The following is a 26,431-nucleotide window of genomic DNA, read 5'->3' on the forward strand; positions in this document are numbered from 1 at the left end:
GCAGATAGCCTGGGCCAGGTTGGTGGTTCACAGCTCTATGTGATGTATTTCTGACCTTCTCCCTAGTAATAATCATTACAAAGTGACAATGTGAAATTCACTATGCTTTTGGGAACAAGTTTGCCCATACAGCTGTTCTGTTAGCATCTAAATGTACATGTGTATATAGATTAAACAGAGTAAACAGCATGAACATATGTGAAACTGTTAGAAACAGGGGCATTTTTAGAAGCATGAGGCTGCTAAAAAGAATATTTGAAAATCCACAAAAATATACAATACCCGCTGGATGCAGACTTCTTTGTCATGAGGAACTGTATCATTAACTTCTCACGCAGATCATGGCGAACCTTGGTTTTCAAGGACAATGGCAAGTACCTCAGCTAGTGAAAAGCAACTTACTGGAAAATCTCATTTATAATCAGATATGTTTTTATTAGGCTTTTATCCTGCTCTCCTGACATATGTTCCACTCAGAAAAATAGCAGTCTTTAAAAAAGCATCAGAACAGAACTGCTAAAATTACCTTCAAAAATAATTCTGAAGATTGGTCACCAGTCACCCATCACCACAATGAAAGTCTTTCTGGTTTGTAATTTATCTACAAGGCATCTTTTATTTGTAAAATGAGAAATCACCATTTCTGTGTACATTTTAATCATGATTTTTTTTTGCAAATTTATGTATCTATACATGTACTTAGGTATATATATTCTTTATCTATCTATTCATCTAACTCCTTTGAATCTACTAAAAGTCCATAAACATTAGGAAGGTTTTACTGCTGAGGTGGCAAATCATCATTGTAACTCTCCTCAATTTCTTTCTTCCTTTTTTTTTTTTTTATTTGAGATGGAGTTTTACTCTTGTTGCCCAGGCTGGAGTGCAATGGCGTGATCTTGGCTCACTGCAACCTCTGCCTCCTGGGTTCAAGAGATTCTCTTGCCTCAGCCTCCCGAGTAGCTGGGATTACAGGCATGCACCACCACGCTCAGCTAATTTCGTATTTTTAGTAGAGACAGGGTTTCTCCATGTTGGTCAGGTTAGTCTCGACCTCCCGACCTCAGGTGATCCGCCTGCCTTGTTCTCCCAAAGTGCTGGGATTACAGGCGTGAGCCACTGTGCCCGGCCTGTAACTCTCCTCAATTTTAACTCCAGAGTTGTCAGGCAGGGGTTGCAGGGCACGCGGATGTGTGGATGGGGTGAGTGGGTGCTTTTGGTCTTCTTACAGCTTGCTCAACAGGCAAATCATACATCTGCAATTAATTGTTACATGCAGATTCTAGAGAGATTTCTGGACATTTTTTGCATACAAACATTGGAGAGGAATAGAAAATTAATATACAGATGTTAACTCCAGTTATTATGACTAAAGAAAAAAGTGTTCTATTTAATTTTGAAGTGAACTTTCTCCCTGCTTCAGACTAGCACTGATAATACAAGGGCCTGCCAAGAACCTGAGTGAAATGACCTGTTTGATGCTGTGCTGTTGTTGATGGCACAAATAAAACTCGCAAAATGCAGGAAGTAGAAAGATAAAAATTACTCTATATGTTGAAAATGGCAGAAGATTAGAGACCACAAGGCCCTAGCTGTCAGTTCATTCAAACCACAATCACCAGGCAAAGAAGCTGTGTAAGCCATGGCTAGACAGGGCACACTCCAGCTGCTCCCGCATTCACTTCCACACAGCCCTTTGCTGCTGGGTGTTGCTGCCTTCTCTCTTCCCGACTGGGCTCTGAGTCCCTGAAGGTAAGAACCATGTCCTATCTGCTTGTACATTCCCAGCAACTAGCACAGTGCCTGGCACAAAGATACCATTAAGAAGTGCTGGTTGGCTACATTTCTCCATTTTTAGTCAGTTTTGATATCATATGGATGGGGATATGGAATGAGTATATGGAAAAATGCTTTGAAATATGTCAAGAATTACCAAAATACTTCCTCCATCAACCTACTACAGGGGCTGCTGTCCTAATGTTATAATAATATATAATTTCAATGAGTTAAGTCATCAGGATCTTTTAAAATATAATAATGTTTGGGATAGAGTAATGGCTTAAGTTCTATCAGTCATTAACACCTTATTACTAATCAGTTTACTTTCATCCTTCCCAATATGGGGTTGGTCGAGTGCAGGCAACTGTGGAAGTTGAGAACACTGAACATAGCTGGCTTTTAATAAACATTTGTTGAATGACGAATGAATGTCTGCCTAGCAGTAGAAACATTTGTTGAGTTCCCACTGTAATTTTTTAAATGAATTGTCTAGATATTAATCTAATTTTTAAAAGAATTGGTCAAACTGTCACATTGAACAATTTAAGATAGTTTAGTGCAGTTTTCTGTCATCATCAGATGCTTTCGAGAAATGCTATTTACTGCATCCCTTTGGAGAGACAATAACAAAGAAACCATCAGACTGGGCATTTTCCGTAATTGCTGATGAGTGTAGATCACAAAGTGGCAAATTTTCAATTTGAAGATAAGTCTGATTAATTTAGGAAGCCAATCTTAAAAGCATTGAGCACCCAAGTGGATTTATAATATCTGAATTATTGGAAAATTCTTTGCTTAAATCATGGTCTGAGGCATTGTGTCATGGAGAACGGATCACAGAAAACTTAGTGACTTTGGACAAATTACTCAACCTCTTTAAGCCCAGTTTTCCCTGTTTATCAGATGTGGCTAACAATATCTACCTTGCACATTGATATGATAATTCAGTATCAAAAAGTTATTTTGAGAACTCATTATGTCAGGCAGTGTGTCAGGTTTTGTGGGTTCCAAGAGTGAGCTAAAGAGTAAGGTGTCTGCATTCATAGAGCTTCCATTTCAGTGCTGATACAGGAAGATACTGTAATGCCTAGAATGGTGCTGGGCATGGAGCAGACACCTAGAGGATGAGATAAAGTGTTATGTAACCACAACCTGTTGAGGATCAGTGCTAAACTGTTTATTGCTACCCAATAGCAACAACCCCTGTGACTGTATTAAAGCTAAAGAATTTTCAACTGCTGGTTCACCAACTTAGCTCAACTGCACACAAGAAGCCTCTAATTTTAGTCTTAGCCCCACCAGATTGGGTCCTGAGCACCACTGACTTGGAGCCTCCACATCCACCCTGCACTCCCAGTGGTGGGGCCTGGCATTAGTTGAATTGCTAACACTTAGCATGCTGACACAAAGTGTGTTTGGAACTAGCTTTAGACATTTACATCCTCAAATTTCTGCTGTTTCTAATGCCCATATGTTTCCTGGATTGGCCCCAGTTTCCCCTTGAGTACTCTTGGACTACTATATAACTGCAGAGTAACTAAGAACATTTTGGAGTCCAACCACTTGGTTCAAATTCCAGATATACTATTTAATATTGTGAGCAATTGACTGAATCACTCCAAACCTCAGTTTCGTCATGTGTACCGTGTGGTTAATGAGAAAAGAAAAAACAGCTCGGAGCAGCCTGAGCTCCTTGCAGGCCCAGAGAGTCATGAGTATGGGACTTCAGTCATGCTCCCCACTCCCCTAACCCAAGCTTGGGGGCCACTGTTGAAAGTCATTTTGTTTCTGACTAGCTGCCTCACCCACTATCTTCATGTTCCTAGAATTTGTGATACAAGAGACAATGTAACAAAGCCAATCAATAGCTTATGTTATGTTAATGTAAATTCTTGGTAAACAATGTAGAAATTACCTCTTCTTTCCTTTTGAAAATCCACTTGTAACTGCTGCTAATTGGACTGCATATTCAGGGCAACTTGAATCCATGCTCTGGGGTTGCAGTCCTCAATCTTGGCCCAAATAAACTCTCTACTTATATTAATTTTGCCACAGCTTCTTTCTTTTAGGTTGACATTAATAGTAGTACCTATTTTAATAGGACTGCTTTCACTGTTGAATGGCATAATATATATATAAAGGTCCTAAGTAATCACTCAAAAAATATCAGTTGTTGTTTTTATTACTAATAGTGGAAGGTGCATAGGTCATCTTTGTTGATTTACATGCAGATAAATAGTACAGGGCATTTGTACCATCCCTTTGAAGTTATAACATTTGTAATTTTAGATCTCTCTGCCCACTCCAACAAGCATCATCTTTTATGGTGCATATTTTATTAAGTTTTCTGGCTGAGCGATTACTTTTTTTATAAGGTACTTTACATTGTCAAAGCTCTTTCATAAAATTAATCTCTTTTCACTGCCACAAGAATCCTAGGAGATTAGAATGGGTGATATGCCTATACCCCTGTTGCTGACAAGGAAACTGAGACAAAGAGACATCCGACTCTCAAAGCTGGTGAAATTACTACTTAATTATCAAAGCCTTATTCACTGCAGGGACTCAGAAACAGGCACAGAAATCAATTTCAGAAAGTTGCTCAGCAGTAACTGGAAAACGTTTTCAGTGAGTTGGAAAATCAGAATGAATCATTAACCCCCAGGCTCAGGTTGTGAAACTTAGAAATTCACATTAAGGATTTTGTTTGTTTTTGTATTTTAATCTTGTGAATTCTGCTTTCATATGCCATCTGAATGACATAGAATCCCAAGGACACACAAGGTCTTTAGAAATTAAAGTCATAAGTTTTTGTGGATGTTTTGAAAGCCTTTCCTCATTTCCATGAATCTTATGTATTTTTTTCCTTTTAGAGCATGGCAAGAAATCTTGCCTCTAGGAATAAGTCAGAAACCCGTCTCCAAAAGGCAGGGCTCTACCCTGCCCAGCCTGGCCCTTTCCTAGAGTGACTTTCTCCCTCTAAGGGAGGAAAGCAGTGAGCTTCCTTTTTGGTTTCTTCAACTGCATCATGACTTTTGAGTTTAGTAGTCAGGGCAGAAGAACCAACAATAATCCAGACTTCCAGAAACTAGTTGTACAGGGAGCCTCATATCCTCTTGGCCCACCCACCCCTCTCCTGTCGTTGCTGCTACACGCAGTGCCTCAGCGGTCCTGTGGATCACATACTTTCTGCCCTGGCACTGCTCTGACTTCATGTGTGGGAACAGGGATGAGACGGCTGCAGGAATGCCCATTTCATCAGGCACACACAACCTGGAAGTACATGAGAGTTAACATCCCACAGATCGACATTTGGTTGATGAGGATGGTGCATGGTGGACAATTTTGAAGTGCGATATATGAGACTTCTCAGATGGTCCCTGCAGGATCAAGACTGGCTGACCATAGTGGTGAACAACAAAGAAATGTGTCCTTCCTTTCACTGGCTTCCCTCCTTCCCCATTTCACTGTCCCAGCCCCTCTTATTCTTGGTGTCATTTCCAAAACTAAACTACCTGAATGCAAGCCTTTATCTCCAACTTTGCTTTGGGAGAGGACACAGGGGCCTCAAGCTGGTGTTTAAACTGATTACAGAACACCTGGAAAGGGTCAACATTATCACATAATATATCCCCAATTAAAATGACAATGATTTCTTGATTCTTCCATTTGAGAGGGAAGCATCGTGACTGAAGAAAAAGCCCTGAAAGAGGACGTGTGGGTTCCAGTTTTACCAATAATGAGTTATGCGACCTAAGCTACGCTATTTAACCATTTGGACCTCTGCGCCTGATCAGCAAAAAAGGAGATGAATTGGATTGCATCATTTCTAAGATCCTTCCGATTCCACAATTGCACATTTATTAAATAAAAACATCTGGGCGACAGTTTGTAGTAGTTGCTTTCCCCCTCATTATAACCCTAGGGATTGTTCTGGCTAAAAATATAGCAATATTTTGATGCAACTTTAGACAGGCAAGTGAATAATCCTCTGAAAGTCTAGATTAGAGAATGGGCAGCTATTCAGAACCTCAAAAAACAATAACGCTGATGAAAAGAGAACAAGCCAGCTTCTTTGGGAGTCAGCAAACATTAGCAGGGGCTGCAGCATTAAGATAAGAACAGAGTAATGAGAAAACGAGTTGCAACCAACTTCGTTGACTGCATGCCAGCGGTCACTCAGTGATTCGTCAAATCCCTAACAGGGCTTGATAAATGGACTCTGAGTGTTGATATTTTTTTTTTTTTTCTCTCTTTAGAAGTTACTTGGAAATACGGCTTGGGAAAATGCTTCTACTTTGAGGAAAATAACACAAGATCCTGCAAGTGTCAGGGACAGGCAATAAAACATTAAAAGGATACAGGCTTTCCATAAATCCCAAATTAAGGAGCATTAATCCAGAAAATAGATGAAAGATCATGACATTTAAGTCAACCAAAGGGCCACAAAACATGCAAAATAAATAGGTTATAAAGCAAATGAGGTTGTAGATGTCACCATTTCTAAGACATGACATAGGTACTGTTATCTCCATTTTATATTTGAAAGAAAGGCTCAGAGAAGTAAATAATTTATCTGACGACACACAGCTAATTAGTGGCAGAGCTGGGATTTCAATTTTTAAGTATATATTTTAAACTAATTAAAAATTATATTTATCAAAGTAATACATGAACATAGTTAACAAATAGTACTAAAAGAGATACAATGAAATATAGCAGTGTTTTCTATTTTGCTGTCTTTTGTCCTTGGCCTGTGTTTCCTAATGCTTTCATTTGATTTTTTTTTATTTTGGCTATCATGTTCTTAATTTTTGAAAGTGCTTTCTTTTTCATAGTTGCTCCTATTACTATTTTTAAAAAGCATCCTGTTCTTGTTTCATGGATGCAATATCTTAGCTCTCTGAGAATACTAACAACAGTTTTTAGTTTTGTTTTCTTCCTCTCCCTGTTTTCTCTGAATTTCTTTTTTTTTCTGTTTGGCCTCTGTCTTTCCTATTGGATGCTGAAAAAATATTCTGTGATTCTTGGTTTTCCACGTGTAATAGTAAGGCATTAAAAAGCTAAATGGGAGTTGTGTGTGGGGGGGAGAGGTATAATTGCTAGATAAAATAATTTGAGTTTCAGATAAAAAATAATTATTTTAAAAATATTTGATTGATACGTAATATTTATACATATTTATTGGGTACATATGACATTTTGTTACATACGTAGAATGTGGTATGATCAAGTCAGAGTATTTAGGATATCTGTCACCTTGAATATTTATCATTTCTATTTGTTAGGAACATTTCAAGTCCTCTCTTGTAGCTATTCTGAAATATACAAAAAATAATTTTTAGTATAAATTGTCCCAAATGTTTCATGGGGCATCTAACTATTCTAAAAAAGTATTTATTGTTTATCTGAAATTTAAATATAACTGGACTTTCTGTACTTCTACTTGCTAAATCTGACAACCCTGGGTGTATGGCTTATAGACTCCCAGCTTCTAAGTGCTTGGCTATGGGCTACAGGTTTTCAATCCAGAGACTGGTTCCATTTAACTTAATCCCTTCTCCTGAGCACTGTATCTCATTCCCACCCTGTACTTCTCCTCAGTTCAGAGCTCTTCATTTTATTTCTCCAGAGGATAAATTTGTGGCCTTCCAAAGGTAGAATAAGGGGAGTGACCTGGCTGTGTTAGTAGAAGACTTCCTGGGTGCTAAGCGTTCTATATACTGACTTTCTAGCAATCTCTTTGGGCTTTTAGTGTCTTAAGCTTTGAATATCCCTTACAATTGAACCTAATTCTAACTGATGCAATGCCACAGTGCTTTTCAAAGGGAGTCATTTCAAAGCGAATGGCACAAGTCTTCCTAGAAAAAGTGATAGAAGAAACAGATCTTAAAGGATGGTCAGTCAGGAAGATGGCAAGTGGAGGAACAGGATTCGATGTGGGAATGGTGATACAATCAGGGCACAGGGAGCATTACACAGGGTGTTCCAAAGAGTAATGCATAGACTAGTCTGGTTGACATAGACCAATCATGTAGGTGAGATGTGGAAGGTAAGAATGAAAAAAGGTTGGGGGCAGATTATAGAGGGCCTTGAGAGTCAAACCAAGTTTAGAACTTCCTTTGAAAGCAATGAGGACACTGAAGGTTTTTGAGATGGAAGCTGGAGATACAGGTCTACAGTGTGAGGGAGTTTGGAGTGAAGAATTTCAGAGTCTTCTACACACAGGTCATAACATAAATAGAGGTAACATAGAAATGAGGCCAGGGGAGTGATCTGAGTAGAGAAAGAAGAACATGTTTCAAGAGCTTATACACAGGATCAAGAAAAAAAAAGAAACCTGCCAAGGATCTAGAAAAGAAGAGAGAAAGGCAGCTGGAGACTGGGGAAGCAAGGAGAGTAGAAATTAGTAATAACTCATTAAACCTTCAGATATCTCAAAGAAGAAGGAAACTATCAGAAATGAGTACAGGCCATCGAATTTGAGGAGAGAAATGGCTCTGGTGACCTCTGAGTGTACAATTTTGATAGAGTGCAGAGATGGACTCTGCTCTTTACGGTGTAAATGGGTGTTAGGAAAATAGAGGTACTAAATGTGCTCTGTTTATTTAAAAAGATAAACAGTAAAAGAAAGGTAAATAAAAAAACAATTAAAGATCTCCATGGGGTCAAATGAAAAATTTTTTTAAGGGAGTGACATGGTTTGGTCTTTAAGATAGGAGAAAATTGTGCAAATGAGTGGTGGAAGAAATTTCCAGGCTGCTAAGAAAGGTGGTGCCTGATAAAGCAGGACCCACTGGAAATGGGAGGGTGCAATTTCCAGCTTAGAGAAAGGCCTGAACTTTGGTGAAAAGGAGAGAAAGCTCTTCTAAGAAAGAGATAGAAAAGAATCAAGGAATGAACTGTTGGATTGCTAGTTAATTTTCCATCACTGAATATTTCTCATCTTCATTATCAATGCCATTATACAGCTGACCAGAAGTTAACAGTCTTAAATAGCAATATTAGCTAGTTTCTATGATAAAAATGGCCATCACTTAGTTTCAGAGTTGTGTGTCAAACAAACTCATGAAACAGAAGAAAAATAGAAATCTTGTGACTGTAGCCTTGACTCTCTTGGCTTATACACACCACTTTAATGGACTTCATTTATATGAGAGAGAAACAACAACAAAAAAAGTTTAGCTCATTTACACATTGATATCAATGCTAGAATAACAGGTAACCTCCAGTGTAGACCTGCAGATTAATTACAGGATGGAACTTTAGACATCCATTTGTCAAACAGATCAAATGCCAATACCTACTCGAAGTACAGCGTGAGGTCTGTTGCCAATATTGACTGCTTCAAAAGCTGCATAAGGTCACTATATTCCTTGGAGGACAGGTTAGCAAAGATATTGTGACCCTGTAATGAGAAAGTAAAAAGTCACAAAGGACATTAAATCTGTGGTTGTTGATTACATGTTTTTCCTCTATTAAAAAAAAGTCTGAGAACATTAAAAAAATCACTTTTTAAAAAGCATGGTGAAATTTTGTATAAATATAAACAGATTCCCTGGCAAACCTAGCAAAGCCAGAATGCACAGTCTTTTTTGACAAAGTCTAACAAGGGACACTTTGTTACATGCTTAGCCTCAAAGGGAAAATCTGAAATTGTTGGAACTTCTCTTACTATGAATATATTGTGCCCACAATTCCATCTGACTACCCATTTCCTATGGAATTACTTAGAGGAGAAGTTTGTGAAACATTTGGGAACATTTCTCCCCCTAAAATAAATGCTATCTTCACTACCAGTAAAGGTTTAAGCTGGCATTTTGGAAACACTTGCTATGGCAACAAATGACTTTAAGAAGAATAAAAAGCCATTAGAACAGTGGTTCTCAACTGGGGGCCATTTCGACAATGGGGATCTTTAGCAAGGTCTAGTGACATTTTTGATTGTCACAAATGGCTGAGGTGCTACTGGCATCTAGCAGTAGAGGCCGGGGATGCTGCTATACATCCCATGATGCACAGGAGACCCCCAGAACAAAGATTTACTGGCCCAACATGTCACTGCTGCTGAAGCGGAGGAAACCTGCCTCCCACCATGAAGGTGCACTTTGATGAAGTGTGTGGCAGGCTAAATCCAGTATGGTGAATATGAATTAATTACTGAAGAGCTAGGATGCATAAGACATTGTTCTTGGCACAGTGGGACTCTAAAATGACGTTTACCTAAGTGAAGTTGGGATGACATCTTTATCTTCATACCTTTGACAGGTACCCTTGTTTTCATCAAAATTTGTGTTAGCTACACTTAGGCTAAAATATTTGTCTTTAGTAAAGTGAAAAATCCTTCTGCAAAGTGACCAACAATTCACTTAGTTTGTTTTTAAAGTCAGGACTTTTCATTTTTTAGGTTTTCTTAGTGTGAAATATGAACTCATGAGCATATGGCCTGGGAACTGGACCAGTTTTAAATCTCGTGTTGAGAGCCGGAAGATGCTGGAGAAGGAAAGTGGTGGAATGACTGCCTGAGAATGAACCATTCTCCAATGAGAGGTAAATTAATTATTTCAGGGAACTAGGATATCGATTAGTAAATTATCTCTTACCAGGCACCAGATGATAATCTGTTTCCCCAAGTTAATTTATTTCATTGGGTGAACCCCCCACTCCTTAAAGACTAGAGTATATTGGTTTTACCTGGGACCAGGTCCAATATTAATAATAATTTTCAAATGAGCTCTTCAGACCCTTAATTCAGCCGTTAAGAAGAAGACAAATAACAAAAGGAATGCTGCACCATAATTCTGCCCAGGTTTTTTTGCCTGTGCATTACCCAATGATCAATCACAGGCAGGTGTTCTTGGGCCGGGGAAAAAGTGGTAGGAAGCTATGGAAAAGCAGTCACCTGAGTCTAGCGACGCACCCAGAATCTCCCAAAGACACACAGCCTTTAAGAGCAAGTTACAGTAAAAGTTAACATTGAGATATGAAGAAATCTGGTCTGAATTTGAGGGTGTGGATTATTTTATGAGGATGTGTGTTTTATTACAGTCATGCGTCACATAACAGGAGGGTACGTTCCAAGAAATACATTGTTAGGTGATCTCCTCATTGTGTGAACATCATAGAGAGCACTTACACAAAACTAGATGATACAGCCTACTACATACCTAGGCTGTATGGGATAGCCTATTGCTCCTAGGCTATACACCCACACATCATGTTACTGTCTGTAATACTGTGGGCAACTGTAACACGATGGTTGGTATTTGTATATCTAAACCTATTTAAACATAGAAAAGTTACAGTAAAAATATGGTATTATAATCTTATGGGACCACTGTCGTACCAATGTGGTCTCTTGTTGACCAAAACATGTTGCATGTGACTGTACTTTGAAGGATATATAATCACTAATGCCATTTACAGCTAAGAGTGACAGTGCTAGCCAGAAAAAGTTAATTTGCAATCAGTGTATTGTTTATATGCAAATTAGTCTTCTACAGTCCCTGAAGTAGATTTGACTCTCCCTGAAATACTGCTCTTTGTTTAGGGAGGCTGTGAGTGTGGTGTTAATTGAAAGACATGCAGATGTGGAGGAAGAAAGGTCTGGGCAAACTTCCTCAAGCTATCTAACTTCTCTGCACCAGAGCTCATTTGGAAAGTGGAACAATAATAGCACCTGCATTTCTGCCTTTCTGATGGGCAAGACCACAGGGGACTGGAGGCATTGCTGGGACAGTGCATGGTTCCATCATTGATAGTCTCTGTTCTTCATAGGGAACCCCAGAGTGAAGGACGGCCAATGTGTTTTGTTTGCATGAACACAAATTCTGAGTGAGTGGGGTTTGTTTCCCTGAGGAAACCTGACATCCTGTTTATAATACTTGTTATTACAAAGGTGGTGGTTTGTCAGAGGTGTATCCTCATCACCTTTACCAGCACAGAAAAGCTAGTTTGAACCAAAGTTCTTCCATAGTTCTCAGCTAAGACACTGTTTTTGGAGGACAACTCCACAGCTACAGAGGCCAGGATGCTGGCTTCTGCCAGTTACTGAGAGCCTAACTCTTGGTGTTTCATTTCCAACTAAAAATACATCATTCCCAGCAGGTTTTCCCTTTTGCAGTCTGCATTCAGGTTCCGGAGTGCCGACTCTCCTTTATGGGGTCGAAGGCCTCCATGATATTGCAAAAGACATGCTTTCTCAAGATAGGCTGGAGGTAAAAAACCTCCATATTTAATGATGCTATTCCAGCGAAGCAGGGCCTTAATGATGATAATAATAATAATTAATGGCACAGCTAGAGAACTGACAAATAATGGGGAACAGATGATCCCTTCCTGGCCTCAAAAAAAAAAAAAGTGTGTATGCTTGCAGAAAATTAAACAGATCCTTTCCTGGCAATTTAAAACTCAGATGCTGCAGCCAGAGTCAGTTAGTGGTTTCTGTTTTTCTCTGTGGAGAGCTAAAAGTATAAAATTCCAACTACTTCTAACTCCTGCATCGCCACATGAAGCAAAATCAGGCTATGGCATTAGCCCTGGGTCTTAAGTTTAGCTGCAGTTCTCACTTCTTAACTGGTCCCACCAACAATTTTAAGTTCTTTTAAGTTGTATAGTTTCTCAATTGTGCTAATAAGGTGTAACTTTCTCAACCTGTTTTTGCTTCTACCATCTTTTAAAATGACTGAGAGTTTCACCAAATGGGAATGTTGGGATGCTCACTATTTGGATCAAGTTGTTCCCTTAGTGTTCTGTATCCTTTGAGGAAGGTCAGGTCATGCTATGGTGACAAGCAGTCTATATCTGTTACCCTGCTAAGTGAATCTGAAAAGCCTCCTAACCAATAATGAAATCCAAGTGAATCAGCTCAGGAAGACTCTGCAAGGTCCTGCTCAGGCACCTAGAGGAACAGAAAAAGCCACTAAGGCCCATTAAGTTGACTTAGAAATGGTTTTCCCACTTCTTTGTGTCTACCCGTGGCACCACAAAGAAAGAGAGGGAGGAAACAAAGAGTTGTTTTGGTTTCCGTCAAGGGGAGAAGCTGAACATCAGGCCTGTACCTCACTTTGAAGGATCATCACGGCGTGGTTGAAATGGTGATGCTCCAAGGTAGCAGAGGTTCCATAGAGTTGGGCCAGGGCGGAGCCGCTCCTGAAAGAGGACAGAGGGTGAGTGAGCAGGGCCTATCGACGGTTCCCCTACACCAGCTTTTTGGATCAAACTGCTTTTCTTGCTTTTGGCAAAGGACCATGAGCAGACACATTCTCAGGTAATTGCTTTTGTAGTCCATTCATCTATGAAATAAATTGTTCAGGAACTTTCTATATATAAGAAAGTTCCTAATACATAGAACTTTCTATGTATTAGGCTAGATGCTGCAAATGATATTTGATGAATTCGACGCAGTCTCTGCCCCTAAGAAATTTACAGACTAGTAAGAAAGATGAGATGAGATAACAAGGAAAAATAATGCACATAAAAACAATGCAAATACTAATCACTGTAGAAATGTGCTCCAGGTCCAATTGAAGTGCTATGGATGTTCTGAGGAAAAAAAGACATAATTTCTGGCTCGGGGGATCAGGGAACAAACCTTCTGTGCCTTCTGAGTGTTCAGAACAACTGTCTTATACAAAACGTATTTGAACTTCCATAGGAGAAGACCTTGTGAATATTCTGCAGAGTGCATTTTATCTACTCTACATGAAAGGCTGACAGCCTTCTACTACGGCCTCCTAGTCCATAGTCACACTATGATATCTCAGTGTGGAACTCTGAAAAGTTCTCTGGATTTGGAGGGAAATCTCAGCTCTTCCTCCAAGTGGTAGCTTCGGACGGTTACTTGGCCTTTTTAAGACTCAGTTTCTTTGTCTCTAAGATTATATTATCTACCTAACCTGTTATTTATGAGAACAATAAAGTATTTGAAAATGCCTATTACAGTTCCCAGCATGTAGTAGATTGTAGTCTATATTAATTATTAATCGATAATTAAAACATATGTGACTATTTCCATTTTAAATTAATAAAATACTCATTGATACTTAAAGGGATTACTTTGAGTTATCTGTAAATTTCATTTATGTAGAACAACCCATTCCTTAACAATGTCACTTCTGCAAAGTGTTCATTACTTGGGAGTCTGAGGCAGGAGAATCACTTGAAACTGGGAAGCACAGGTTGCAGTGAGCTGAGATCATGCCATTGCACTCCAGCCTGGTGGACAGAGCGAGACTCCGTCTCAAAGAAAAAAAAGTTCAAAAACGTTCACTTCCAACTCTGTTTAAGAAATGGGAGTTAGAGTATCTTAAGAATCAAGAGACATCCCAGAGAAGCCCACAGTGTAAAAGGCAGCCATGGGACTCAGGATAAGGATCCATCTAGATCATTTTGTTCTTTCTTGCTTATTGCAGGGGGCTTCCACATTGAAAGGGCAATTTGGCCTTAACTTGGAAATGCTGGAGATTGATTGAACACAATCTGTCCTGCCAGTGAGAGAAGCAAGGACTGCATCTAAGTGCAGCATGAAGACTTTTGGTCCCAAGCTTTCCTCCAACTTCAGTGGGAGGCAGCCCAAAACCACCATTGGCTCAAGGGTACAAGGGACTTGCAATTCTCGGAAAGACTCTCCCAATTCTTCTCCCAACATGTGGTCAGCTCTTCCAGCAGGATAAGGTTCAGTAGGAATTATTGAATATAATATAATATAGTGTAAAATACAGGAATTATTATTCTTAGGTGCTTAGTAAGGAGGGTATTAGATTTTAATCATGTATGTGTTATTTCTTTAAATCTTGCCTTAATTTATATCATTTAATAAGTAAAAATTTGCTAGGCGAATCTTAGTGATAAATTAATATTTAATGTTAGTTACTATTTATTTTACATAGAGTTCATTTCTATGAAGACACATGTTTCAAAACCTATACTATATGCCTTTGTCTTGGCTGTTAAAATTCCGCGATGCTTTATATGCATATCACATCCTAGAGCCTGGCATAGAGTAAGTGCTTTAAAAAATATTGGTTGCTTGTCTAATAAGCTTACAGTAGTTACTATGTCGAGAGATTACAGTTCAACTTGGGAGTTTGATAATAAGTATGTTAGCATATTTTATAATACTAATATTATTATTAATAAAGCTACCATTAGTATCTACCATGCAGTAGCCTATATATTAACAACTTAATACATTATAGCATTTAGTCCTGGCAATGACCATGATATAAGTATTACTGTCTCACTTACACATGAGGAAAACAGGGCTCAGAGAAGTTAAGTAACTTTTCCAAGGTCACACAGCTAGCTTGTACCAGTTCCAGATTTGAATCCAAGTTTTTAAGCTTCCTGTTACATAATGAAAATGATAATTATAACATACATTTCTGATATTTGATTCTCCATTTTTACTAAGCTGGTTGTTACCAATGAAAGAAGATTTCAAAATCTAATTCAGAATTCTATTAGTATCATTGCTAACCACAGGCTGACTCCTGTGATCATTCCTATGAATCAGCCATGCTCACATGCACCTCACTTACTAATGTGAATCTTTCGTATCTAGTCAAGATACAAAATGTTATCTCTTCCCTTATTCATGTTGGGTTAACAGACTCCACAAAAGTTGCATAAGCTAGATGATCAGAAGTCACTCTGTATCTTCTTTGTTTCGGTGAATAAGGAATGTTTTCTCCTTTAAGGGAGTGAGGATGGGGATGATAACAACACCTTTTAACAAATACACCATGGCTTCTGATACACTGCTCCTTCCTGTGCGTAGGATGGAGGCCTCTCCCCCATATCCATATGTCTCCGATCTGGTGTATTCTATCTCCCAGTATTTGTGCAAAGGCAGCCACTGTCTATGGTTTGAGCATCTTCCTCGTCAGATTCCCTCTTTGTTCCCTTCTGTAATTCCATCTTACATTCTGCCCAGCCTCACACAATACTGATTCAATCACAGAAGATAGGTAGATTTTGCCACTGAACCAGACTAATGCCATGGAAGTGTGGGGAGACTTTGTTATTCATTCATTCATCTATCATTCATTCAACCAATAAGCATTGATAACTATTATTATGTCAGGCCCCAGGCATGTGGAATTCAAAGAGAAATAAGACATGTTCGACCTTCAGGAAGCTCACAATCCCTTATAATGTGTCAGGAATTTTTCTCTGATCAACCTTGCACTAAAAATGCTCACTTTTCTGCAAACAAGGTGCCATCTTAGCCCTCAGAGAATGGAGCATGGTACTAATTCAACTTTGAGGGGTTTTTTAAAAGTAAAATCATCTAAGCAAGAATACTTCCATTTCCAAATGGATCCCTGATTTACACTATTAGATTTGGTCCCTGGCAGATTTTCTAGACTGCCAAACCCCTCAGTGCCTTTTGTCTCAGGCCAAGGCCCATTAGGAATCCTGCCTATATCTGCTGTTACACACTGGGAACTTCCTGGGACCACCAAGAGCCAAGTCTACAGTCTTGATATAAGTGGCAAAAAAACAAAACATATCTGTGAAGATAAGCTTTATCAAAAAGCATTCTACAGAATATTAGTTCTTCTGAATGTTAAATGGCATTAAGAGAAGAAGTAAAAAGGGTTCCATGGCCAAATAAGTTTGGAAAATGCTGGCTTTAAAAAGTGAATCTGTTTATTTATGGTAAGGATTTTCCAGAGGCGGCAATATGTGAAAATGCATTGTGATTTTGTGGGAGGGGAACATAATAAGCAGCATTATCTACTTTTAATTGATCGTGAAACCTTTTTTTTTTTTTTTTTGAGACGGAATCTCGCCCTGTCACCCAGGCTGGAGTGCAATGGCGCGATGTCAGCTTACTGCAAGCTCCACCTCCTGGGTTCAAGCGATCCTCCTGCCTCAGCCTCCCAAGTAGCTGGGATTACAGACATGCACCACCACGCTCAGCTAATTTTTTGTATCTTTAGTAGAGGCAAAGTTTCACCATGTTGGCCAGGCTGGTCTCGAACTCCTGACTTCATGATCTGCCCGCCTCGGCCTCCCAAAGTGATGGGATTAAAGGCGTGAGCCACCGTGCCAGGCTGATTGTAAAACCATTTTTAAAGAGGTCATGTCTCTCACATAATATACTTCCACTTATAAAGGTATGCTTCTTCTTTCTCACATAAAATATGAAAAAAAAACCCTGAGATCAGTCACATATGGAAAAAATTGACTTTAACAGCACACCTAATTTTAATTGTTTGTGCTAAGTATATACATCATATAAGTGTCTTTGGGGCACACATCCTTTAGTTGTGAAAATATAATTTTATATATGTAGGGTGTATGGAGAGAGCAAGAGAAGAGAATCCAAATTCCACAAGTACAAATACCTTTATACATGTAAGTATTCACAATGTGCATTATTGATGGTAGGTCATCTTAACATACTAAAGCTTTTCATTTTGGATAGGCAGCTCAATGAGGAGAAACTTATTAAAAAGAAAAGTCAAGGTGGAAATTTCCCTACAGGCATTTGGCACTTTGCACAGGCACCAAAAATGTGTGCAAATGTAAATGTACCTTGATAACTTCCCTAGATATGCATATTCTTTGAAAAACAGACTGAATGGCAGTGTGCAGTCGTGACTTAAACAAAACTTTAAAAAGGAAAACTATGAAACGTAATTAGGAAATTGAGAGTTGTTGGGAGATGGTGAGGAATGGGATTAGGCTGTCACGGCAGATTAATGTGCCCCAGTATTTCACTTCTGGGACCTGGCCGAAAGCGACAAGATGGGTTTTCATTCCCAAGAAATGAGTATAAGAGATTATGCTAGAAATGAATAGAAGAAGTCTCCTAGGAGAATATACTGCAAAGCTGCTTGGTACTGATATTTAATCATCAGGGGCAGCTGTAATAGAGAGAAGGATGAGTGGGGAACACGGTCCCTGGAGAAAACAGGGGAGAGATGTGAACAGAGCAATTTCAAAGCACTGTGGTATTGCTGCCCTCTCTACCTATTGATCATTCATTGCACACACTCCAATACTTAAAAATTAAGAACAAAATATGAAAATGCGAAGGTTCACTTATCAGAAAGGCTAAGAGAATAAATCAAATTGTGCTCTAACGAAAGCCACACTTTTTATTGTAGAGGCATTTTGCATTTTATATAGTAATTTGTCCCTTGCTAAATGTCTCCTGTTTTTTTATAGCCTTATATATGAAAAAAAGGTAGCATATACTTTGTTGCATAATAATCGGTGCATTTAAATCCCACTTTCAAATCACTTCAAAGATTACAATTAGACTGGGAGCACTTTAAGAGAAGGGATGTTTGCTATATCTCTTTATTTCTCCCACAATGCCTAGCACAGCATCTTGAATATAGAAAGTACTTACTTACTGGGAAATAAAAAGCAAGAAAAGAAGATAGGTTTCTTGCAAGGGATTTCCTAAACAATGGCACACTCACTGAATAAATCTCATTGTAATCAATAAAAAGGTAGTTCCTGGACCATGATGCTAAAAAGGCTCTTTCAGCATTCATTATCAAGGGAAATCTTAACGGAGGTTGGATAATGGTGGCATTAAGTGTCCTAAGTGCAAAAGTGACTCCATAAGGTAGGTGCAGTTCTCCTGACATCCCATGAGCTGATAAACTGTGTACAAAGCTAATTGTCTTGAGAAAAATGCATCACACTACCTTGGAATAGGCAGATTTGATCATGTGATGTGAGGATGCAAAAAACTCTCTGAAATCTAGTACTAGTGACTCAATACCTACCTCATATGTATGAATGCTGTTCAGTCTTATACAAGCAACCTGAGATTTGGGGACCTCAGTTTTTGTTTTTTTTTTTTGTAAAATTGAGGTAGTGTAAAACATGACTAGTAAGCTTTAGTTTGGTTTTATAATTTTTATGGCTTCATGTCTTTGAACTGTTGAATGTCAAAATATATTTTAGTTCAAGAGCTCACATATCTGGAAAAGCAGCCAATAAACTGGAAGCTCAACAACTCAAAATAGATGTCATAAAGTCATGGACCAGAGTGTGATACAGTGGTTAAAGAATGGCTTCTGAAAACAGACAGCCCTGGTCCAGGCTCCACTCTACCACATGAATGGATTTGGGCAAGTTTACTTACCTTCCTGAGGCTCAGTTCCTCCTGTAAAATGGAGACAAAAATATCAACTCTACAGAGTTGATGTCGGTAAGGGCTTAAGACACAGCAAACAATAAATAAACTGTAGTTCTCATCTCAGGAAGTGTCAGTTGCAAAGAACAGAAATGGAGTACAACCAGCTTCACTAAAAGGCAGGCTGATTGAATGATACCAGGAACTCTGAAGAAGCCCAATTATCACAAGCATGGCTGGGTCTCCTAGAAATAGGAACAAGGATGGAGAGAGCCAGGGATCAAGCCTGCCTTTTCACTGTCTTTCTCTCAGGTTACACAGTCTCTCTCTTCTGCTTCTCTTTGAATAGCAGCTCCATCCTTCTCTTTGTAGACTGGGTTTCTTGTTTCTTTCATCCACTTGGTATGTGATCATCATAGCTTTCCCAAATGGTAGCCTCAGCTCCCAAATCTACATGAGCCTGCAGCTTGGATCCCGGCAGCTAACTGTCTTAATATCATGGTAATCCAACTCCAAATTCCTGTGAGATAAAATCCGATTGGTCCAGCTTTGATTAGGTGTGCACTGTTGGTCCCAACAGCTGAGGGATCAACTAGCAGGAAGAGCAGCCTCTGTCAGTGCCATATACCAGCTCTCTCTCTGGGGAGGGGCCATTGGTATCTGAGTATAAGTATTGGGCACTTCACTCTTGAAAGGATTCAAAAGGCTCTGACTCTTGTTTTACAGACACAATTCTAACACAGTTATCCCATCTTTCTGCATAAGTGGTAGAGTGGTAGGGGGCTGGAGAGAGCATGCTAGAGGGAGATACACTGATGATGATACCATTGGCCTGGGGGAGAGAGGAATCCTAAAAAAATAATGCAGTGCAGACACAAGAACTCCAAACAACGAGCAATCGGACCCTACAATGAAAGCATACACCACATACACAATGGGCTCCAGCTGTTTACTGCAGCATCAAGACAATGTATAAAACAATATTTCGTTGTAGCACTATTCACAATAGCAAAGACATGGAATCAACCTAAATGCCCATCAATGACAGATTGGATTAAAAAAATGTGGTATATATACACCATGGAACACTATGCACCCATAAAAAGAATGAGATCATGTCTTTTGCAGGAACATGGATAGAACTGAAGGCTATTATCCTTAGCAAACTAATGCAGGAACAGAAAACCAAACACTACATGTTCTCACTTACAAGTGGGAGCTAAATGATGAGAACTTATGAACACAAAGAAGGAAACAATAGACACTGGGGTCTATTTGAGGCAGGAGGGAGAAGAGCAGAAAAGGTAACTATCAGGTACTGGGCTTAATACCTGGGTGATGAAATAATATATATTTAACAAACCCCCATTACACATGGTTACCTATGTAACAAACCTTCACATGTACCCCCAAACCTAAAATAAAAGTTAAAAACAAACAAGCAATGTTTTATAATAATTTATAAGAGGTTGCATCTGTTAAAGAAATCAGGAAACTTTGTTAAAGTGCTGTAGTTAAAAATATCTCATCCACTCATGCAGTTATCCTTTGTTCATTCACCAAACATTTATTGTTTATTATGCTCCCCCAGGTACTGTCCACGCACTGTTGCACATGCCAAATAAGAAGGGAAGACACATCTGCAAGTCAGCAATTAAAATGCCATGAAGTGCACACTTTGGAAAAGGCATAACCAGGGCATAGGAAATTGACCATGGGGGTACATTAGGGTGGACAGAAACACTAAGGTGATGCTTTCAGAGGAGTTTTGGGGAAAGAAGGAGAGAAGGGGATGCCAGGCAGGGGAAACAGCATATTGGGCAGCAGAGAGATGTGACTGAGCAGGACCCCACCATTGCTTCTTGGAGTCCCTGTGTCTGGAACATAGATGCATGAGTGGGGTGAGCTGGGGCGAGTGGGCACTGGGCCAGGGAAATGGGCAGAAGTCTGAATGAAAAGGGCCCGAATGGGGCTAAGCTAAGGAACTGGAACACTATTCTAAAAGCCACAGGAGGTGTGGATGGCTTTTAAGCAGGGGAGTGACCTGGTCAGCTTTGTGAATTAGAAAGATTATTCTGGAGTGCCAAGCAGCCTCGGGAGGAGAGTCGCGCTGTTCGTTGTAGCAAACCAGGAGTCATGCCAAGAAGCAGTCCTTGCTGTAAGCATGCAGAGGAGGCGCTGGCTTTGAGGGGTGCTGCAGGGTAGGCTGGGTGACTGGCGCATTTTTGGTGGGGCCATTCCTTGGGGTAGAGAATACAAGAAAGAGGGACACGCATGGAGGGAAAGACTGAGGTTGAGGGGACCGTAGGACTTCGAAGGGGAGGTGTTCCTCAAGCAATGGAATAAGTGCCTGGAGATAAGCTGAGAATTATAGTTCAAAGAAATGTATTCAGGGCTCATCGGCAGATGGCTGGTGGCCCTGCCTGAAGGATCGTGACGAGCAAGAGAGGAAGGGGGAGGGCATCATCAGTGAAGGCTGGGGCAGGGGGACAGAGGCCTGAAGCCAACGGAGATTCAAGGCTGTACAGGTGGATGAAAACCCTTTGTCTGTGAGACAAAGGAAGAGAGAGTTTCAGAAAGGAGGGAGTGACAAAGTATATCTTATGGCAAGAGGTATTATGAAAGAAGGACAATGAAAAGGTCCGACAGCTTTGAGAAAAGGGGACCACGGGTGTCATTCCTGAGGTGGTTTCTCCAATGATTGGAACCGGAAGCCATGTGGGAGGACAGGGGTTGGGAGAAGGGAAGGAAGTGAACCCAGAGAGCTTTCCATGAAGCTTGACTGGGAAGGAAAGAGGGAAATAGAACTGAAGCTGGAGAGTGAAGTGGGGATTAGGGTAGTCTTTTTTCAAGATGCAGGGGAACTGTTTCTATTAATAGGATGCAGACAGCCAGCAGAAAGGGACAGTAGATACAGCAGGGAGAGGAAGATTGATGGTGCAAAGTCCCAGAGGAGAAGCAAGGAAGGGTCCACAGCAGAAGTGGAGGGATTAGCCTCGGACGAGGGAAGGACAGCCCTCTTACCAAGATAGGAGGGAAGGAGGGAAGGATGGGGATGGATAGATAAGTTTGTAGGTGGCAGGGGAGGAAATTGAGAGAGTTCTCGATTGATGGCCTCAATTTTCTCTGTGAAGTAGGAGGCAAGGTGATCTGCTGAGTGGTGCGGGGGAGGCGGGGGAGCAGGAGGTGGTTTTGGAAGACACAAGTTTTGTATATGAAACTGCTAAGAGCAATGGGGAATGGGGCTGGCTAGGGACAGAAAGACTGGCAGCGAGTTCTAGCGTCCAGCCAAGTGGGAGGAATATATATTTGGTATGTCTCTAACTCTCACAACTGTGACATTTTCTCCTAAAGTTTTTACAAGTCTAGGCAGAGTAGCAAGAGACTGAATTGTTAGATTGAACCAGGACTGAGTTTCTGCAGAGTGGATGTCACAGAGAATTGGTCAGGAAATGATAGGATATTGAGAAGAGAGCACTGAAGTGATGGGCTATAGGACACAGATTGGACAGAGGGCACAAAATTGAAATTCACCTGCTAGATCAGGAGTAAATACAAGAGTCCAAGACTCCTGAAGTCTTAGTGGGTAGATGTTTGGAGGAAAAAAGAGAATGGTGAGCTGAAAAGAACCTGTTGACAAAGAGCAAACTGCGAAAGTTTCAGATAATAGAGGCTGACTTGTTCTAGAGGCTATAAAATCAGTCATCTGAAGTTAATCTTTTTTTTTTTTTTTTTTGAGACGGAGTCTCGCTCTGTCGCCCAGGCTGGAGTGCAGTGGCGCAATCTCGGCTCACTGCAAGCTCCGCCTCCCGGGTTCATGCCATTCTGCCTCAGCCTCTCCTAGTAGCTGGGACTACAGGCGCCCGCCACCATGCCCGGCTAATTTTTTTTGTATTTTTAGTAGAGACAGGGTTTCACCGTGGTCTCGATCTCCTGACCTCGTGATCCACCCGCCTCGGCCTCCCAAAGGGCTGGGATTACAAGCGTGAGCCACCGCGCCCAGCCCTTGAAGTTAATCTTACTCTTCGTTGAAGCCTTCTCTACTTTCTCCACCCCAAAACTTTTCTCTCCAGCCTCTGAAAGCCTGTATCTTTTGTTTGCAGCAGACAGTGAAAGGAACATTAAAGGCAGACTCTCAATATACAAGTCAGGAGACCTGGGTTTTGGTCTTATTTCTAGCACCTGTAAGTTCTGTGGCCTTGGCCACAGTATGAGCCACAAAGCAACAGCTATCTTGACCAGGAAACCCTGCTTAGGGACAGATTATTCTATCTATACATATCATGTGTGTGGCAAATGGTTGCCCAGACACCCCTGTATTTCTGTAATTCCTTTGTTTCTTCTACCTTTCTGTGGGAGTAGGGAATGGGAGGAGCAAAAACTATATTACTTGAATGTGGCTTTATTTCACTATAGTTTATACAATACCCAACATCAAAAGAATCCTGGAAGAGACTCTATTGGAGAAGGAAAACTATATTTTGCTTCATCAAATTTCCTAAGACTGCTTTTATTTTAACAGTCTCAAACCAGAGTTTGAGAGTAGCAAGTCCAAGAAGCTTATAACGCCATAAAGGCAAATATTCCGGGAGGAAAAAAGTAGACCCTTTAAAATCCAAGCTTTGTCATCTGACTAAGGTCAACAGAGACCGACCAAATCAACAAGCATGACATGAAGGGCAAATTTGCAATTAAAAGAAGAATAGGGAATTATAAAGATGGATGGGCCCCATGACATGCACGCCCAAGCCTTCGTGGCCTTGGCCTCGGATACCAGAAATTAATGCTTTACTCTTTAGCGTTCGTCACCTTTGGCTCTGAACAGAAAGGCAAATGCATTAAAATAACAACAGTTTAGAACACTTACTTAGCTTGGAAGGCATTGTTGGTTCCCCTGTGGTCGAGGTCATGACACAGGCATCCCACAATCACCGCTAAAATTTCCACCTCGGTCAGAATCTCTTGAAACCCAGCAGTCTGGGAAGAAGGGGAAAATGGCAACAGTCACTACTGGGGCACGGAGGATGGATAAGGTTAGGTGCTGAGCAACAATCAACTCTGTTTTCATACCCACATCATTTAAGGAGATGATTAACTGCCACTCCCTCAGACAACAGTAAGTTGGGTGGTCAGTTGCACAGCCTAAGGTCCCCACAGTGATGAATTAGCTTGCTGTCACAGCAGCCCACGCTGCCACACTGGGACATAGTTCAGACTATTTTGTTCCCTTTTTAGAGAGAAGGTTGGACTATCCAGAGACAGTGACAGTTTGGCAAAGGCCCAGGGCAAAATGTGTTTTGTTATTATACATTTTAATGATGAGCATAGGGTTTGCAGGTTGGAGGTTGGGGAATAGGAGGGGGCAGTGAATTTCAAACTGAACACTACACCCACCAGATCCCACCCAAATGAGAGAAGGCAGAAGGAAAACACAACCCTTCTTTTTTTTTTTTTTAACATTGAAAGGAGAGACTTTAACATACTCAAATTGTTATTCAATGACATCCTAGAGGTTATCTTGTATATACCTTAATTCATATTAGGTCGGTAGACAGATGAAATTCATACAGATAATAAGGCAGGGCGTGTCATGGACACTAGAATTTGTCAGAGGAGCATCGAGTGGGGTATCCATTACTGGGAATTCTTTTTTTCTTATCTCGTGGTAGCTTGCTGGTGAAATGCACAAATGTGATGTGATTTCTTTTAGAAGCAGGTTGATATAATTATGTAACCAAGAGCAGCAATGCTTCTTGGGTTCCTGCTGGCCCTTTCATTAGTTTAGAAGAGGAAGTGGATCTCTGGGAAAGCAGGTCTATGCATTTTCTTGATCGAAGGCCTTTATATCTCCCCCTCTTTTACTTTGTAAGTCTCCTATTTCATTACTTATTAAAATATTTATCAGAGAGTGGGAGGAGGGGGAGGGTTAGGATACCAACTGCTTCACTTTTCATGTGTTTCTTCCCCCAAATCTAGGATCACTGGCCCAGTAAGACACTTCTCTTAGAGCAATGAAAATTTTGTTTTTAAATTAGTTATGTTTGTGTTGCAGAAATAACTGAATAACAGGTTCCTGTGTTGACAATTTTATTTTATTTTATTTTTTTAGGAGACAGAGTCTTGCTCTGTCACCCAGGCTGGAGTGCAATGACACCATCTCGGCTCACTGTAACCTCTGCCTCCTGGGTTCAAGTGATTCTCCTGCCTCAGCTTCCCCAGTAGCTGGGATTACAGGCGCCCACAACCACGCCCAGCTAATTTTTGCATTTTTAGTAGAGATGGGGTTTCACCATATTAGTGAGTCTGGTCTCGAACTCCTGACATCAGGTGATCCACCCACCTCGGCCTCCCAAAATGCTGGGATTATAGGTGTGAGCCTCCATGCCTGGCCGACAATATTATTTTTAAAAATAGACTTGGGTTCACTGCTACATTTAGAAATACATATGACTTCATTTGTATAGCAAATGGGAATGTTAATAAATTGGGAGTATGAAATAGTCCATGTCAAAGCTTGCGTATGCCGGCTGGGCGCGGTGGCTCAAAACTGTAATCCCAGCACTTTGGGAGGCCGAGGTGGGTAGATCACCTGAGGTCAGGAATTCGAGACCAGCCTGATGAACATGGCAAAGCCCCATCTCTACCGAAAATACAAACATTAGCCTGGCTTGGTGGCACGCGCGTGTAATCCCAGCTATTCGTGAGGCTGAGGCAGGAGAATCACTTGAACCAGGAGACAGAGGTTGCAGTGAGCCTATATGGCGCCACTGCACTCCAGCCTGAGCGACAGAGTGAGACTCCATCTCAAACAAACAAACAAATAAACAAACAAAAAAGCTTGTATACGTCCTTCATTTTAAAATCTGCAGTTGGCTGTTAGTTTTTCTAAGTTAATTTTATTTTACTTAAATTATTACCTGCAGTAACTTAAAAAATTCAAATTATACTGAGACTTAGAATTAAAAATCAGTAGTCCCTCATTATTCTCCTTTCTTGATTCCCAAAGGCAATTACTTTCTATTTTCTTTTTTACCTAAATTGGTAGTTTTCCCACCATATTTCTTTTTTTTTTTTTTTGAGACGGAGTTGCGCTCTGTTGCCCAGGCTGGAGTGCAGTGGCGCGATCTTGGTTCACTACAAGCTCTGCTTCCCAGGTTCATGCCATTCTTCTGTCTCAGCCTCCTGAGTAGCTGGGACTACAGGCGCCTGCCACTACGCCCAGCTAATTTTTTGTATTTTTAGTAGAGACGGGGTTTCACCATGTTAGCCAGGATGGTCTCGATCTCCTGACCTTGTGATCCACCCGCCTCGGCCTCCCAAAGTGCTGGGATTACAGGCATGAGCCACCGCGCCTGGCCCCCCACCATATTTCTACGTAGGATGCACATATTATTAGCACTTGGTTATTCACCAAGTACTCATATTGTCCTTTCTATGTACCATACATTGTTCTAAGAGCTTTACAGCCATTGAACTTATGAAGTTCTCGTAACAGTCCTGTTAGGTAGAAACTATTACTGTCTCCAGTTATAGATGAGAAAACTG

The 26,431-nt window shown here is 40.5% G+C and overlaps 1 protein-coding gene and 1 long non-coding RNA gene across 4 annotated transcripts in view; one reads left to right on the plus strand and one right to left on the minus strand.

Annotated features, from left to right (window-relative positions):
- PDE11A (phosphodiesterase 11A) overlaps window positions 1-26,431 on the minus strand; it is a 428,560-nt gene that overhangs the window by 60,477 nt on the left and 341,652 nt on the right. For all 3 annotated transcript variants that reach the window (XM_003253771.4, XM_030803549.1, XM_030803550.1), the window contains 3 exons: window positions 23,754-23,863; window positions 12,840-12,930; window positions 9,087-9,187 (listed from right to left, as the gene is read on the minus strand). In XM_003253771.4, the coding sequence (XP_003253819.2) occupies window positions 9,087-9,187; window positions 12,840-12,930; window positions 23,754-23,863 (302 nt within the window). The remainder of the gene's footprint in view (window positions 1-9,086; window positions 9,188-12,839; window positions 12,931-23,753; window positions 23,864-26,431) is intronic.
- The window catches only part of LOC105740291, a 50,013-nt gene that overhangs the window by 14,783 nt on the left and 8,799 nt on the right, over window positions 1-26,431 (plus strand). The window contains exons 2-4 of the long non-coding RNA XR_004027958.1: window positions 10,187-10,329; window positions 12,813-12,947; window positions 14,193-14,454. This is a non-coding gene — a long non-coding RNA (uncharacterized LOC105740291). The remainder of the gene's footprint in view (window positions 1-10,186; window positions 10,330-12,812; window positions 12,948-14,192; window positions 14,455-26,431) is intronic.

Source organism: Nomascus leucogenys, chromosome 22a (assembly GCF_006542625.1).
Source record: "Nomascus leucogenys isolate Asia chromosome 22a, Asia_NLE_v1, whole genome shotgun sequence".
NCBI classification, from domain to species: domain Eukaryota; kingdom Metazoa; phylum Chordata; class Mammalia; order Primates; family Hylobatidae; genus Nomascus; species Nomascus leucogenys.